Source organism: Serinus canaria, chromosome 1A (genome assembly GCF_022539315.1).
Source record: "Serinus canaria isolate serCan28SL12 chromosome 1A, serCan2020, whole genome shotgun sequence".
Classification (NCBI taxonomy): Eukaryota; Metazoa; Chordata; class Aves; order Passeriformes; family Fringillidae; genus Serinus; species Serinus canaria.
This window is the reverse complement of record NC_066314.1, coordinates 1238174-1252065: the sequence shown is the minus strand read 5'-3', so window position 1 is coordinate 1252065 and position 13892 is coordinate 1238174. Positions and strand designations below refer to the sequence as shown.

Genomic DNA, 13892 nt, shown 5'->3' with positions numbered 1-13892 from the left:
ATTACTCTGAATTATTTATTTGGAATGGTTATTCCTGATTGTTTCTTCTGAATTACTTATTCTGGATTAGGTATTCTGATTAATCTGAATTATTTATTCTGGATTATTCTGAATTACTTATTCTGGATTATTCTGAATTTATTTGGATTATCTGAATTATTTATTCTGGATTATTCTGATTATGATTATTTCTGGATTATTTATTCTGGATTATTTATTCTGGATTATTTATTCTGGATTATTTATGAATTAGTTATTCTGAATTAGTTATTCTGAATTATTTCTGAATTTCTTCTGAATAATTTCTGGATGATTCTGGATTGTTCTGAATCATTTTGCTGGATTGTTTCTTTTGAATTACTTATTCAGAATTAGTTATTCTGGATTATTCTGATTATTTATTGCTGGATTATTCTGATTATTATCTGATTTCTGATTTTTCTGGATTATTCTGAATTAGTTATTCTGGACTATTCTGAATTAGTTATTCTGGATTGTTTCTTCTGAATTAATTATTCTGAATTGGTTATTCTGGATTATTCTGGATTGTTTCCTCTGAATTAGTTATTCTGGATTAGTTATTCTAAATTTCTTCTGAATAATTTCTGGATTATTCTGAATTATTTATTCTGGATGGTTTCTTCTGGATTAATTATTCTGAATTAGTTATTCTGGATTGTTTACTCTGAACTATTTTTCTGGATTGTTTCTTCTGAATTATTCTGGATTAGTTATTCTGAATTATTATTCTGGATTATTATTCTGGATTATTTACTCTGGATTATTCTGAATTATTTATTCTGGATTGTTTCTTCTGGATTAGTTACTCTGAATTCGTTATTCTGAAATTCTTCTGAATTATTCTGAATTATTTTTTCTGGATTGTTTATTCTGGATTAATTATTCTGAATTAGTTATTCTGGATTGTTTACTCTGAACTATTTTCTGGATTGTTTCTTCTGAATTATTATTCTGGATTGTTTACTCTGAATTAGTTATTCTGGATTAGTTATTCTGAATTAATTATTCTGGATTATTTACTCTGGATTATCTGAATTATTTATTCTGGATTGTTTCTTCTGGAGTACTTATTCTGAATTAGTTAATCTGGATTTTTTTCTTCTGAATAATTACTGGATTGTTCTGGATTATTCTGAATTAGATATTCTGGATTGTTTACTCTGAACTATTTTTCTGGATTGTTTATTCTGGATTAATTATTCTGAATTAGTTATTCTGGATTAGTTATTCTGAATGATTCTGAATTATTTATTCTGGATTAATTACTCTGAATTATTTATTCTGGATTAATTATTCTGGATTATTCTGATATTTTTTCTGGATTGTTTATTCTGGATTAATTATCTGAATTAGTTATTCTGGATTGTTTCTCTGACTATTTTCTGGATTGTTTCTTCTGGATTAATTATTCTGAATTAGTTATTCGGAATTCTTCTGATATTTATTCTGGATTAATCTCTGATTATTTATTCTGGATTAGTTATTCTGGATTATTCTGATTTTTATTCTGGATTGTTTCTTCTGAATAATATTCTGAATTATTTATCTGGATTATTCTGATATTATTCGGATTGTTTCTCTGGATAGGTATTCTGAATTCTTCTAATTATTTCTGGATAATTACTCTGAATTATTTATTCTGAATTAGTTATTCTGAATTTCTTCTGAATAATTTCTTCAGGATTAATTACTCTGTATTATTTATTCTGAATTATTTTTCTGGATTCTTTCTTGAATTCTCCCTTCAGAATTCCTGATTCTGCCAGATTTCCTGTGCATTATTTATTCAGAATCCACCCTTATTCCCCTGGCAGTGCTGGATCCTGCCCTGGCCCTGCTGGGATTTGCTTCTGTTCCAGCTCAGACCATCCTGAAATTCCAGGATGGGAGGAGAGGGATAACAAGGGAGGCTGTGACCCCCTGGAGGTGATTTTGGGGCTTTGTTTTATTCCTGAGGGAATTCTCCTGATGCCCTGGGAGTGCTCAGACAGGGAGGGAGGAGCAGTTCCTTCTTCTCTTTAATTGCTTTTTTTAATTGGACAATTTCTCTTCATGGGGAGAAAAAAACCCTCCCTGCCTTAAAGGGTTGGGAAATTAAAATATCAACAATCATTTCCTGGGAAAAAAGGGAAATCCCTTTCATTCCATTATTTCAATTTATTGAAAATTGCAATTTATTCTTTAAAAAGGATCAGCCTCTGCTGGGTCTGTGGGATTTGGAGTCTCACCCACCAAGGAAATTCCAATTTTCTGTAAAACTCACCAATGCTGCTGCTGGAATTGAAATTTCCAGGCTGTTTGATCCCAACTCTCCAGCATTGTTCAAGTTTCCAATTAAAGAACCCCCAAATTGTTCTTTTTTCTGCCTGCATTTAACCAAAATGAACCCAAACCCCTCAAATTTGGCTCCATCCCAGCTGAAATAAAATCACAAGAGAAAAATCCCAATCATTCAGGCACGCACTGATCAAACCACGGGCATTTCCAGCCCCTGATAAATTGATTTTCCAAGGTTTTTCTCTCTCAATCTGCAGCAAAAATGGGATTTCAGCTCCAGCAAATTTACCTGAAAAATCCCAATTTTGCCACCCTCCCCCAAATGCTTTTAAAATACAGCTGAGGGAATTATTTCATTCTCCATTTTTTGGAATTTTTAAAATTAATTGGGATTTTTTTTATTTTTTTATCCATTGGGATCTCTTTCATTAATTGGGATTTTTTTCTGAAAATCCCCAACAATCCTTTTTAAATCTCCCACTTCCAGATTATTCCACCCACAGGGAATGTGGGATGTGGAATGGCCAGGGGGATCATCCAGAGCCATTAAATGCCTTTATTTTAATTTATTTCCCTGTTTTTTACTCAAAACCCAACCAGACCCAGCAAATCTTTGGGATTTCTGTTCTCAAACCTTCCAAATATTCCCCAAATCTGAGCAGGATTCCTTCAGCCTCTCCTCCTGTGCCTCCTCTGGGGAGAAAATTGGGAATTTTCTCCTGGGATCGCACCTAGAGCTGCTCTGGAATGTCATTTATAATTGGCTGTAAGAAATGCCAAGGGAGGGCAGGAAATTCAGCTTTTCCTGCTGTAATTTCTGCATTTCAGGTAAATTTGGGGCTGTTTGTGATTCCAAACTGTCCCCAAAATTGACTATTAAAAAATGGGCAGGAAATTCAGTTTTTCCTGCTTTAAAGCTGAATTATTTCTGTATTTCAGGTGAGTTTGGGGCCGTTTGAGACCCCAAATCACCCCCATAATCCACTGTAACAAGTATGGGAATGGAGGACAGGAAATTCAGTTTTTCCTGCTGTAATTTCTGTACTTCAGGTGAGTTTGGGGCTGTTTGTCATTCAAACTGCCCCCAAAACCGACCATAAAAAAACTGGGCAGGAAATTCAGTTTTTCCTGCTTTAATCTCTGTATTTCAGGTGAGTTTGGGGCCGTTTGAGACCCCAAATCACTCCCAAAAGTGACCATAAAAGAAATGGGAAAATTGGGCAGGAAATTCAGTTTTTCCTGCTTCAATTTCTGCACTTCAGGTAAATTTGGGGCTGTTTGTGATTCAAACTGCCCCCAAAACCGACCATAAAAAAACTGGGCAGGAAATTCAGTTTTTCCTGCTTTAAAGCTGAATTATCTCTGTATTTCAGGTGAGTTTGGGGCCGTTTGAGACCCCAAATCACCCCCAAAACTGACCATAAAAGAAATGGGAAAATTGGGCAGGAAATTCAGTTTTTCCTGCTTTAATTTCTGCATTTCAGGTAAATTTGGGGCCGTTTGTGATTAAAAACTGTCCCCAAAATTGACTATAAAAAATGGGCAGGAAATTCAGTTTTTCCTGCTTTAAAGCTGAATTAATCTCTGTATTTCAGGTGAGTTTGGGGCCGTTTGAGACCCCAAATCACCCCCAAAAGTGACCATAAAAGAAATGGGGAAATTGGGCAGGAAATTCAGTTTTTCCTGCTTTAATTTCTGCATTTCAGGTGAGTTTGGGCCCATTGGAGATCCCAAATCACCCCCATAATTTACTGTAGCAAGTATGGGAATGGAGGGCAGGAAATTCAGTTTTTCCTGCTGTAATTTCTGCATTTCAGGTGAGTTTGGGGCTGTTTGTGATTCCAAACTGTCCCCCAAATTGACTATAAAAACTGGGCAGGAAATTCAGTTTTTCCTGCTTTAAAGCTGAATTATTGCTGTATTTCAGGTGAGTTTGGGGCCCTTGGTGACCCCAAATCACCCCCAAAACTGACCATAAAAAAATGGGAAAATTGGGCAGGAAATTCAGTTTTTTCCTGCTTTAAAGCTGAATTATTTCTGTATTTCAGGTGAGTTTGAGGCCATTGGTGACCCCAAATCACCCCCATAATTTACTGTAGCAAGTATGGGAATGGAGGGCAGGAAATTCAGTTTTTCCTGCTGTAATTTCTGCATTTCAGGTGAGTTTGGGGCTGTTTGAGATTCCAAACTGTCCCCAAAATTGACTATAAAAACTGGGCAGGAAATTCAGTTTTTCCTGCTCTAAAGCTGAATTCTCTCTGCCCTCCAGGTGAGTTTGGGGCCGTTGGAGATCCCAAACCCCCCGGGCCGTGCAGGGTGTGGCAGGGAGGAAGCAGGAGGTGTTTTCCAAGGGCTGGGTGTGGATCCTGATGGTTGTTAGCAACAAAATCAACACTGGCAGAGACTCAGATTCCCCCGAGGCAAAAGGAGGGAAATAAATCACTTTTTGGGGATGTTTTCTCCTCTTGGGTTGGCCTGCTGAGGATTTAGGGATTTCTGGAGGGAAGAGAAATCTCAGTGAGGAGCCTTGTCCTGACCCCACCCCAGGCTCTGTGTCCTCTCCAAGTGTCCCTCACATTCCAGGGGGGATTTCAGCCCCAATTCCCAGCTTCTCCTGGAGCTGCAGTGGAATTATGGGATGGTTTGGGTTGGAAAGGACCTTAAATCCATCCCAACACCCTGGACCAGGCTGGGATGACAACACCTCCAGGCAAGGCAGAAAACACAGATTTAATTTTATTTTTAATGGGAAAATTTGCTTTAAAAAAAAAGAGGAGAAAGGGAGGAAATCCTTGTTTGCAGAAAATCCTGGAGTCTTGCCAGTGCTGACCACTTGAAGCCATCAATGGGTGATGGCATTCCATGGCCAGAGTCCTCCCAAATGCCAGGTCATTCCTCCCAAAATCGTATCATTCCTACCAAAAACCTTCTCAAAAAACTGCTCTTTCCTCCCAAAACTCTGTCACTCCTCCCAAAAACCTTCTCATTCTTCTCAAAATCCTTCTCTTTCCTCCCAAAAACCTTCTCACTCCTCCTAAAAACCTTCTCATTCTTCTCAAGAACCTTCTCATTCCTCCCCAAAACCTTGTAATTCTCCCCAAAACCTTCTCATTCCTCCCAAAGACCTTGTGATTCTTCCCAAAACCTTCTCACTTCTCCTGAAACCCTTCTCATTCCTCCTCAAACCTTCTCATTCCTCCTCAAACCCTTCTCATTCCTCCTCAAACCCTTCTCATTCCACTAAAAACCTTCTTTCCTCTCCAAACCTTCCCCTTCCTCCCCAAAACCTTGCAGTTCTTCCCAACCCTTTATCAACATTCCCAACCCTTTATCAACATTCCCATCCCCTTATCAATATTCCCAACCCCTTATCAATATTCCCAACCCCTTATCAATATTCCCAAGCCCTTCTCAATATTCCCAACCCCTTCTCAATATTCCCAAGCCCTTATCAATATTCCCAACCCCTTATCAATATTCCCAACCCCTTATCAATATTCCCAACCCCTTATCAATATTCCCAAGCCCTTATCAATATTCCCAAGCCTTTATCAACATTCCCAAGCCCTTATCAACATTCCCAACCCCTTCTCAACATTCCCAAGCCCTTCTCAACATTCCCAACCCTTTATCAATATTCCCAAGCCCTTATCAATATTCCCAAGCCCTTATCAATATTCCCAAGCCCGTGAATCCCTCCCAAAGCCCCTTGGCTTCAGGGATAACCCAGCCTAACCCCTCCCCAAACAACCCAGCCCCAAATCCTCCTCCTGTTCCAGGATCCCGAGGTTCAAAGGAACAACCCAAGCTCCCCTTCCCTCCTGCCCGGTTTTTATGGAATGTTCTGGGCGTGTCCCATCCCTGCAGGAAGCTGCCCCTGCATTCAGTGACAAATCTGGGCTGGAAAATCGACTTTGGTCCCATCCAGCAGCTCCCAAAACAGCTCCTGGCTCTGGAGCTGCGATGGAAATTGCCCTGCTGCCCCAGCACAGGGAGGCTTGGGGGAGCTCATCCCAAATGCTCCGGGCTGGGTTTTACCTTCCCTAAAGATTCCAAATGTTCCAGGGTGGGTTTTACCTTCCCTAAAGATCCCAAGATGTTCCAGGGTGGGTTTTACCTTCCCTAAAGATTCCAAATGTTCCAGGGTGGGTTTTACCTTCCCTAAATATTCCCAAGATGTTCCAGGGTGGGTTTTACCTTCCCTAAAGATCCCAAAATGTTCCAGGGTGGGTTTTACCTTCCCTAAATATCTCAAACTGTTTGAGGGTGGATTTTACCTTCCTAAAGATTTCCAAACTATTCAAGGAAGGATTTTACCTTCCCTAATGATTCCCAAAATGTTCCAGGGTGGGTTTTACCTTCCCTAAATATTCCCAAATCTTCAAGGGTGGATTTTCCCTTTCCTAAATATTCCAAAAGTTCAAGAGTGGATTTTCCCTTCCCTAAATATTCCCAAATGTTCCAGGGTGGATTTTACCTTTCCTAAATATTCCCAAATTTCAAGGAGGATTTTACCTTCCCAGAATATTCCTAAATATTCAAAGGTGGATTTTCCCTTCCCTAAATATTCCCAAATGTTCCAGGGTGGATTTTACCTTCCCTAAATATTCCCAAATATTCAAGGGTGGATTTTACCTTTCCTCCTAAATATTCCCAAATATTCAAGGGTGGATTTTACCTTCCCTAAAGATTCCCAAAATATTCAAGGAGGGATTTTTACCTTTCCTAAATATTCCCAAATTGCTCAAGGGTGGATTTCAGCAAAGTCAGAGTTGATTTTTTGGTGGCTGTTTCAAGGATTTGAGTGGCTGCTAATTATAGTCAGCTCCCAGCATCCCAAAAAAACCACCAGATTCCAGAGCAGCTCCCAAAGTTTTTGGATGACCCAACAGTCCCTGCTTGGGTCATCGCCTACTTTTGCTCATTTTCCAGAATCCTGCTCTGAATTTGGCAGGGAATATAAATATCCAGGAGTGGGATGTGAAACAGAGCCCGTGGCCAGTGAACAGCCTGGGCCCGGGTCCCAGCGATCACAGCATGGAAATATTCCTGTTTATCCCATCCTCCAGTGCTCTGCGCCTTCCACTGGGAATATCCCAGCAAAAACAGCTGGGAAGGGATGGCTCAGGGGCTGGCAGCTCCCAGGACAGGGGGTTTCAAACTGGAAATGGGTGGGATGGATGATTTTGTCTTCCCTGAGAGTCGTGGCTGCCCAAGGGGTTAAAATGTCCCAGGTTTCTGCTTGGAAGGAATCCAGTCCTGATGGATTCCACATTCCAACATCTGGGAAAACTGGGGGGGGAACTGCCCACTGAGGAACACCCACCAGGATCTGCAGTGCCCAGCTCCAAACTTCTCCTCTCCAGCTGAGAGCTTTGATTCCTGGCTCTTGGATTGGGGATCAGATGGAGCCATCCCAGGGCTGGACATTCCTCTGCTCCAGGGCTCTCCCAGGTGCCTTCTGTCCCCTCATGGTCACCAGGAACTGATGCCTTGAGGAGGCTGAGCTAGATAGAGGCTGGGCAGAGTTCCAGGGATTTATCCAAAGGATCTCCTCCATGGCTGCACCTTGGGCAGCACCAGAGCCCAGCCAGGGCTGCCCCCAAGATGACCCAAAATGGCCCCAAAATGCACCAGCGCTCCCGGGGTCTCTCCCTGGGATCAGCTCTGCTCCATTCCCACCTTGCAGTTCATTGTCCCAGCCCAGCTTTAGCCCAGGCACTCCCACCCTGCTTGTTTTTCTCTCTCCAGCCCACGGGGTTTGTGCTCCTGGCCTGGGATTTGGCTCATTTGTCCTTGGTGCCCAGCTGGAGCAGGAATTGTTTTGTCTCCCTGCTCTGGGCACAGAGCTCACCATCCCATAATATGGAGCCCAGACCCACACACCAAAGCAGCTCAGAGTGTGAAAATAGAAAAGCCAAACCTGAGGCATCATTTGGGATCAGTGGCATGGCCAGACCAGGGTGCTCCAAGGATTCTCCTGATCCCAACAGGCTGGAGATCCCAGTCCTGCTGGGATTTTTGTCCTCCTGCTGCTCCAACACCTCATTTCCTCTCATTTCCTTGAGTTTTTCCAAGAGAAAATGCAGGATCAGGTTGTGTGTGTCCATCCTGGGGACATTTTCAGCTGTTGGGGACAACATTTCTGCGTGGCCACACTTTGGCAGCCCCTGGCAGGAGGCAGATGCCAGGTGTCACTTCAACAACCCGGCATTTTTATCCTTAAAAATTTCCATCAGCCTGGAATTGCATGCTGGAATTTTGGAATTTGAGTGTGTGTTTTCTTCAGAGTTCATCCTTTGTGAATCTCCAATTTACTGGATGATGCTTTGGGGCTGAAATAACAAACTGGCATGGCAATACCCCGGAGAGGATTTTTATTTGGTGGCAGCTCTTCCAGGAATAAATTCCAGGAATGTCACAGGGATGAGGCTGCCCAGGACTCCAGGAAAACAACTCTGTGGGAATGAAATCCCAGCCTGAAAATGAGAGGAAAGCTGAGGGCTGGGTGATTCCCTGTCACTCCACCTCCTCTCAGCTCCCTGATTTGATAACAGGGTAGGAATCACCGAGGGATTTTGCTCCTGGAAATGAAAATCTCCATGGGAATCCAGGCCAGGAATGCTGTGGATGCCCCCTGGCAGGAGAGCAGGAAGAACTGGTCTGGTATCCATGTCTGGGATCCGTGGGCCGGCCCTGCTGCGTTCCTGAGGCTCCTGGAAGGACAGGGAAGAGGGGGAGGAGCCCTGGGAGATCTCTTGGATTGAAGGATGTGTCCCGAGCCGCAGGGAAGCTGGAATGGCAGCACAGGGTTTGTAGGGAAATCCATCAAGCTGGGCTCTTGCTCCTTCCTTTTCCCATATTTTGGCTTTTCTCCGAGCGTTCCCAAGCCTTGTCCAGGATGGGTTTGCATCCCAAGGGACTCCAGAAAATTTGAGATCTTCCCTCTCCCACGGCAGAGGTGGAGCAGAGGCAGGTGAGGGATGTGGAGGTACCGGAGCACACCCGGAGCCAGGCTGGGCATCCCAGGGACCTGATCCTGGGAAAGGCTCTTGGACCTGTCCTTGGGCACATCCCAGCCTGCCTGCCTGCAGCCTTCTCCAGGTTTGTGGCCTTCCCTGTGAGTTCATCCCATCCATTGGGATGGATTGATGGATTTGTGGTCATCTCCATCTCTTGGATGGGCTTATGGTGCTCATCCATTGGGATGGATTCATGGGGATTGTGTCCATCCTGTGGGATAGGCTTATGGTGCTCATCTCCATCCATTGGGATGGATTTATGGTGCTCATCTCCATCTCTTGGATGGGGTTATGGGGATCATCTCCATCCATTGGGATGGATTTATGGTGTTTATTTTCATCACTTAGGAAGGGTTTATGGTGATCATGTCCATCCCTTGGATGGGTTTATGTGGTCATCCATTGGGATGGATTTATGGTGCTCATATCTATCACCTGGGATGGATTTGTTGTTCTCATCTCCATCTCAGGATGGATTTAGGGTGCCCATCTCCATCTCAGGATGGATTTAGGGTGCCCATCTCCATCTCAGGATGGATTTAGGGTGCCCATCTCCATCCCTCAGGATGGATTTAGGGTGCTCATCTCCATCTCAGGATGGATTTAGGGTGCTCATCTCCATCCCTCAGGATGGATTTAGGGTGCTCATCTCCATCCCTCAGGATGGATTTAGGGTGCTCATCTCCATCTCAGGATGGATTTAGGGTGCTCATCTCCATCTCAGGATGGATTTAGGGTGCTCATCTCCATCCCTCAGGATCATGTCCATCCCTCAGGATGGATTTATGATCATGTCCATCCCTTGGGATGGGTTTATGGTTCTCATCTCCACCTCTCAGGATGGATTTTGCCCCAAAACGCTGTTGGTGACCCGTACAGAGCCAGGTGCCACACAGAAGCCATCCCACCCAGAGTGGGCCAGCTGGGAGCTGCTCCTCTCGGGGCACTGGTGGCTCTCAGGCCTCTCTCCAAAGGCAGGGCGTGTCCCAGGACACAAATCCCTCTGCCTGGCCCAGAGCCAGCCCTGGAGCTCTGTCCCATCAGGCCAGGAGCGTCTCCTCACCTGGGCCTTGCATCACCAGGACTGGGTCACCTGCCCAGGTGTCACCACACAGTCAGGGATCACCTGTGGCTGCCCCGAGGACAGCGCTACACCCGCGTCACCAAATGCCACCAGACGCCTCAGGTGGCAGCGGGAGGAGCTTTGGGACACGGGACACAGCAGGAGTGCTTCGGTGTCACCTCGGTGTCACCTTGGTGTGACCGTGCCTCACCCCTCCCCTCAGTCCCGGCTGTTTGCTGCTGGCTTTTCCATCTCCCTGCAAAGAAATGAGCTCCTGGATCTTTAGGTCGAGTTTAACAAGGCTTAGACCTTGGATTTTAGGAGAAGTTGGTTTGATACTCTCTAAAAAAAGATCAGTTCAAGGGAGGGGTTGTCTGCTCCTTCCCAGAGCCAGCGTCACTTTGGTGTTAAAAATAGCAGATTTCGGTAATCCAGGAAAGCATTTTTGTGTCTGGAGGAGTCACAGCCTGTCCTTTCAGCAAGGGGAGACTCAGTGTATCCTGAATTTCTGAGAATCCTCCATGTCCTGGCCTTGCATGGCAGAGGTTAAGTGGCTGCAGATTTGCTGAGAGAAGCAAACAAAGCCAAAAAAATTAAAAATCCAGGGGAGGGGACAGCGGGATTTTCCTTTTTCTCCTCCTCCTGCCTCTGCTAAACGCTGTTTGCAAACCTCCTGCTGGAACCCACCCCAAACTTCTCTCCTTGAAGCAGCAGCTTGGTCAGCACAGGTAGGCAGCCAAATCAACTGGAGTTTATTTTTACCAGCACAAGAAAGCTTTTATTTCAGAGATTTGCAGCAGTGCCAGGAATAAAAGGACTTGAGCAAACAAACAGAAAATCCAAACCCTGTGCAGCTCCAGCCGGGCCTGCCGAGACAGGCTCCCCTGGGAGGGCAGGGGGAGAGGCTCAGCCCAGCCCCAGAGCTGTGCCAGCACAACTTTAAAGCTCACAGCAGACTTAAAAGCACAGGTCTAGACAAGAATTATTATTTTTTTAAAACATTTTGCAGCAGCAAAGGTTTTATATACACTGCAGAGTTGGCAAGGAGAGCTGCTGTTAAAAGGAGGTGCAAGTGCCAGGAAAAAAACACTAAAAATGGGGGAAAAAGGCAAATGTATGCTTGGCTTTGTGGGATGGGACAGCCTCTTTGCCCTCCTTGCAGCAGAGCCTCTTGGAGGTCCCGTTTTTCACAGAATCCCAGGATGGGTGAGGCTGGAAAGGACCCCAGTGGGTCACTGGTCCCACTCCCTGCTCCAGCAGGGCCATCCCAGGGCACAGGGCAGTGTCTGGGAATGTCCCCAGGGAGGAGACTCCAGCCCCACTCTGGGCTCTGCCCAGGGCAGCACTTCTGCCCCACATCCCAGGGGAATTCCTGGGCTCAGTCCCTGCCCGTTCCCCTGGTGCCACTGTGGGCCCAGGGCAGAGCCTGCTCCATCCTCTGGGAGCTCCTGTGGCCATGGATCCCCAGGGATGGGCTCCTGTGGCCATGGATCCCCAGGGATGGGCTCCTGTGGCCATGGATCCCCAAGGATCCCCAGGGATGGGCTCCTGTGGCCATGGATCCCCAGGGATGGGCTCCTGTGGCCATGGATCCCCAGGGATGGGCTCCTGTGGCCATGGATACCCAGGGATGGGCTCCCCTTGGCCATGGATCCCCAGGGATGGGCTCCCTCGCCGTGGACCCATGGACCCCCGGATGGCTCCTGGGCCGTGAGCCAGGGATGGGCTCCTGTGGCCGCGGATACCCAGGGATGGGCTCCTGTGGCCGTGGATCCCCAGGGATGGGCTCCTGTGGCCATGGATCCCCAGGGATGGGCTCCCCTTGGCCATGGATCCCCAGGGATGGGCTCCCCTTGGCCATGGACCCCCAGGGATGGGCTCCTGTGGCCAGGGATCCCCAGGGATGGGCTCCTGTGGCCGTGATCCCAGGGATGGGCTCCTGTGGCCAGGATCCCCAGGGATGGGCTCCTGGCCGTGGATCCCAGGGATGGCTCTGTGGCCAGGATCCCCAGGGATGGGCTCCCATGGCCATGGATCCCCAGGGATGGGCTCCCGTGGCCATGGATCCCCAGGGATGGGCTCCTGTGGCCATGGATCCCCAGGGATGGGCTCCTGTGGCCATGGATCCCCAGGGATGGGCTCCCTCGGCCGTGTCCCCCTGCCCTGAGCAGCCCCAGCTCCCTCAGCCTCCCCTGGGCACAGAGATGCTGCAGGCCCTGAGCCATCCTCACATCCCTCCTTAGGGCCTGCCCCAGCAGCTCCAGGTCCCTCGTGTCCAGCAGAGCCCCCAGGTGGACACAGCACTCAGAGGAACGAGCAGGAGCATTTTTGGGAGAGGTTTTTTTGGGAGAGTTCTGGAAGCATTTGGGGCTCCGGGAGGGTCCGCAGTGCCCAGGGCAGCGAAGGGGGCGTGGCTTGCCGTGGAGGTGGGCGTGGTTTGTGCGGTGGCCCCGCCCCCTGCGGTGAGGTCGGGGGTGCGGCGCGCGACGGGCGCAGAGCGCGATGAGCGCGGGCTGAGGGAGGGTCGGGGTGCTGCGGCCATGGTGGCGCACGACGAGCTCGGCGGGCTGCTGCCCATCAAAAGGACTATCCGGGTCATCGACGCGCAGAACCAGCACTTCAGGGAGCAGGAGGTGAGCGGAACAGCGGCTGGAGAGGGGGAAAAATGGGATTTAGTTGAGGGGAGAGTGGGGAGGGGGATCCTCCTCAGCTTCCCGCTCTCCGCGTCTGAGGGGAGGGGGCGAGCTGGGCAGAGCGCAGGGTAGCCAGCGGTTTAAAAAACTATATATATATTTATATTTAAGTTCATTTCTATGTGTACGTATATTTATATGTGTGTGTATATATATATATAGATGCAATATATTTAAGCTCATAGCCCCAAAGACTGAGCCAAAACCAATCCCGGTGTCTCACCTGACCCCGCTCTCCCCAGGTGGCTTTTCGTTAAAAATTCGCCTGTTCTCGTTAAAAAATCGCCTATTTCCATTATAAAATCGCTTGTCTCTCGGCGCTCTTTCCACTGACAGGATTTTTCCTAATTAGGTGCTTATTTGCTGCTTAAACCTTAGGAAAGCCCCTGGTGGGGTTCGCCGGCCTTTTGAGGGCTGGTTTGTTTGATGCAGGTATTGTTATTTTTATCGGGTGTTGTCATGCAGATGGCAATAATTGCGCTCCTCGTAGGTGTTCCCGAGCCTCCTGCTGCGACAGGAGCAAAAGTTCAGCAGCCAGGTAGGGCCCGGCAGCCTTGGGCTGGGTTTATTGCTCAGATTAGTGGCGAGATGAGGTGGAGAAGTTAAAAAAATAAAAAAAAGGCGTCTCCAGACATGGCTGGGGTTTGAGGGCTCAGCGCCGAGTCACCACGCTCAGCAAATGCCGGCTTCGCAACAGCCAAACTTGGGCAATCTCATTGTGCAAAAGGGAAACCAGATGTTGGGGAGAAATAACAGAAACCAGAGCTCTGGGAGGGGAGTAAATCGCCTCGGATTGTGAATTCTGGAGTGAGCCAA

General features: G+C 46.9%; 1 protein-coding gene across 4 annotated transcripts in view; it reads left to right on the top strand.

The window, feature by feature from the left end:
• NET1 (neuroepithelial cell transforming 1) overlaps positions 1-13892 on the top strand; it is a 62480-nt gene that overhangs the window by 34669 nt on the left and 13919 nt on the right. The window contains exon 1 of one of the 4 annotated variants that reach the window (XM_030237924.2): positions 12854-13016. The exons of the other annotated variants lie outside the window; for them this stretch is intronic. Within the exon in view, the coding sequence (XP_030093784.1) occupies positions 12924-13016 (93 nt within the window). The 5' untranslated portion in view covers positions 12854-12923. Of the gene's footprint in view, positions 1-12853; positions 13017-13892 lie in introns of those variants that run through there. 4 annotated transcript variants of the gene reach the window in all.